The 3,564-nt window shown below is 39.6% G+C and overlaps 1 protein-coding gene across 1 annotated transcript; it reads left to right on the top strand.

The window, feature by feature from the left end:
- The first annotated feature begins 2,017 nt into the window (after positions 1 to 2,017).
- LOC128125487 (claudin-34-like) lies at positions 2,018 to 3,072 on the top strand. The gene has a single exon (XM_052762978.1). It carries the CDS (start codon positions 2,244 to 2,246, stop codon positions 2,877 to 2,879), a length of 636 nt encoding a protein of 211 aa, XP_052618938.1. The 5' UTR covers positions 2,018 to 2,243; the 3' UTR covers positions 2,880 to 3,072.
- The last annotated feature ends 492 nt before the right edge of the window (positions 3,073 to 3,564 follow it).

The following is a 3,564-nucleotide window of genomic DNA, read 5'->3' on the forward strand; positions in this document are numbered from 1 at the left end:
ACTGTGTGTTTTGACCTCTCCGTCTCGGGCAGGTCTCAGGAACATGGTGGCATCTCCTCTCCCCATTTCTCATATTTGAACTTATCCTTTTGGAGAAGTATCCTTCGAGAGTATTTTTCACCACTGCACCACCATTATTTGGCTTCATCTCTCCACCATCTGATCCACTGAAACACACATTGATACATCTTCCCACATTGGCTGAAGCTGATATGGTCTTTGGTAGATGGCGCAGAGGAGTCAAGAGAGAAATGAAAGCTATGCACCAAACAATGAGTGAGTGCCACCTCTAAATGCTTCTTTTAAAATATTTTAAGACTTATTTATTTTAATTTTGTGGTGTGTGTGTGTGTGTGTGTGTGTGTGTGTGTGTGTGTGTGTGTGTGTTTGTGTGTGTGTGTGTGTGTGCATGTGTGTGTGTGCCCAGGAGCCCAAGGAGGTCAAAAGAGGCATCAGATCCCCTGGAACTGGAGTTACAGACAGTTTTGAACTACCATGCGGATGCTGAGAACTGAACCCAGGTCCTTTGCAAGAGTAGTAAGTGCTCTTAACTACTGAGACATTTCTCCAGCCCCCAAATATTGCTTCTTAGGCAATAAAAATAGAGATGCCTTCAAAAATTTGTTTCCAGGAGTTACATTCTACTCATGTAGAAGACAGTTGGCTTCAGGAAACTGATTTCTCTTGGATTCCATCTAACAGTTCATTTCTCACATTTTCTTTCTGTGGCACTAAGGACATGATTATAGATAGTACCTGAAAATCAATCCCTTGAAAGCACACTTTGGGGGATGTTGATGGCAACCATTTATCTAGCACATGAAAGTCCCTGAGTTCTAATAACATCACTTCAAACAACAACAACAACAACAACAACAACAACAACAACAACAACAAACAACAGCCATAAAACAATAATAGAAAACCTAAGGAAAGCCAGGCATGGTGGCACACGCCTATAATCCAAGTATTCAGGAATCAGAGACTGCTGTGGGATGGTCTGTATGTCAAGTGTGTTGCTGATTGGTCAATAAATAAATCACTGATTGGCCAGTGGCCAGGCAGGAAGTATAGGCGGGACAAGGAGGAGAATAAAGCTGGGAAGTGGAAGGCTGAGTCAGAGAGACACTGCCAGCCACCATGATGACAAACAGCATGTGAAGATGCCGGTAAGCCATGAGCCATGTGGCAAGGTATAGATTTATAGAAATGGATTAATTTAAGCTGTAAGAACAGTTAGCAAGAAGCCTGGTACGGTCATACAGTTTGTAACCAATATAAGTCTCTGTGTTTACTTGGTTGGGTCTAAGCGGCTGTGGGACTGGCAGGTGAGAGAGATTTGCCCTGACCGTGGGCCAGGAGGGAAAACTCTAGCTACAAGAGACACCTGAATTTCCTTGAGTATGAAACCAACCTGAGCCATATAATGAGCTGAAGAAAATCCTTACACATGGTGAGACTCTGTCTCAAAAATTAAATTAAATTAAATTAAACTTTAAAAAAGGAAAAAAGAAAGAAAAACAATGAAATATCTAAATAACAAATATTCAAAACTATGACAGTGCAAAAGCACAAAAACATGCTTACTGGTCTCTATGCATTTTAGATTTGCTTCCTGGTAAACATTTCCTTAGGTTCCAAATTGTCCTCTCTTTTGACATGTGACAAATACCCCAGTGAATTGGTTTGCTTCAAGGTAATGTACACTGAGCAGTAAACTGTATGTGTTTACTAGAATCAATTAATTATCTATTACTTTTCTCAATTAATTAATGGTTTATTCATCATTTATTGACTTTTTAAAAAATTTTTTTGAGACAGGGTTTCTCTGTGTAACAGTTCTAGCTGTCCTGGAACTCATTTTGTAAACCAGGTTGGGCTCAAACTCACAGAGATCCCAAGTGGTGGGATTAAAGGCATGCACCACCACTGCCCAGCTATTTATTGACTTTTCTATATTAGTTTTTTTGGTACAGAGTCTCACTATGAAACTCTGGCTGGCCTGGAACTTGATACATAGGTTATGCTGGACTTGACACTACCCCAATATTACAAATTGGTCATCATCTTTGTGGCTGAATATCTGTATCCAAACCTCATTGCGTATCTGAGTTAGAATGGAACTGTTAGAAGTCATTGTCAAGCCACAGTAATCATTCCTAACAGACAGTGTCCCTGGTTTGAGGACCCTGTCCTTATGTTGTCTTGTATTTCTTTGCAGTTGTCCAGTGTTCACTGTCATCATGATGAAATTTAACAAAGGTTCCAAATACCAGGTAGGAGGTTTTGCTTTGTCCACCATAGCATGGATTCTTTGCATCACCTCCATGGGCCTCCCACAGTGGCGATTGTGGTACTTGAAGGAACCCATGATGTCTTACTCTAGTGTGGCCTTTGTGGGAGTGTGGAGAGCCTGTGTCTACCACCATAACAACTTCAGCAATATTAGAATGTGTCACCAATACAGCTACTATGACACCTTTATCCCTTTGGATATTCGTGTTTCTCAACACCTGATGCTGATCACCAGCATTTTCTGGCTGGTTGGAAAAGTGGCCACCATTTTTGCTCTTAGAAATGTATACACAGGAAGACAAGAACTGAATGTCACCTACAATGCCTTCGTCCTTTCAGCGGTTCTGAACATCATTGCAAGTAGCTTTGTCTTCCTTGCTGTCTTGTGCAATTATTTCTCCATCATGAACAAAGAGGGGATTGCATTTCCACCATCTTTCCATATGCCCTTTTACCCACATATTCAGAAAGTTGGGGTTGCCATGGGAGTGGCATTTCTAGCAGCCATCCTGTTTTTGTTCAGTGGTATGATTTTCATTTCTTACACATTTCCCTTAAGCACCCAAGTCTTTCCTGATATCTGAAAATGAATTTACTTCACCTTAAAAAATCCAAAATTCCCTGTGGTTATAGCAAGGATTTTTGAGATGTCTACCTAAATTTTCCAAGGACTCAACAATGCTCAAGTGGCCTGTGACAGAAAATGGCCAAATGGCTCCTTCTATTATCTTTTCTGTCTTGTTTCTTTCATTACTTCATTGGTTGGATTGTGGACTTTCATTAAAATAAAAAGAAACTTACCAACTTATCAATTTGTCTTATGAAATTTGGGTTTTAATTTATGTCAGTGAAGGAAATGATGAATAAACTAGTATATATAAAAATGAGTGTCAGAGCACATTAATCACTCAAATTGCCATCTGGTTCCAAAGCTAAAAACAAAAGCTGACTTATTTGCCATGTCATAATAATAGCATTTCTGCCATATGAAGTTTTCCTAATGTGTTCAAGTTGACAGATCAGTGGAAGGACTCTCCCCAGTGTATTGCAAGACTCAATGGTCTGAAGATGTCTATATTTCCTTTAATAAGCAATCATGTCCTTTGTCTGACCTAACAGTCCTCAAGACTATCATTCTAAACCTTTTGAGTCATATTGAAAGGCCACTAGGTACCACTAACTCAAAAGCTAAGAATATCAGCAGATTACATATGAAATCTATAGCAGAGATTTCTCAACTTTGATGTAAGGTCAACTACCTAATGTTCA

This window comes from Peromyscus californicus, unplaced genomic scaffold, assembly GCF_007827085.1.
Source record: "Peromyscus californicus insignis strain IS unplaced genomic scaffold, ASM782708v3 Scaffold_10__1_contigs__length_136768540, whole genome shotgun sequence".
In the NCBI taxonomy this organism is placed as follows: domain Eukaryota; kingdom Metazoa; phylum Chordata; class Mammalia; order Rodentia; family Cricetidae; genus Peromyscus; species Peromyscus californicus.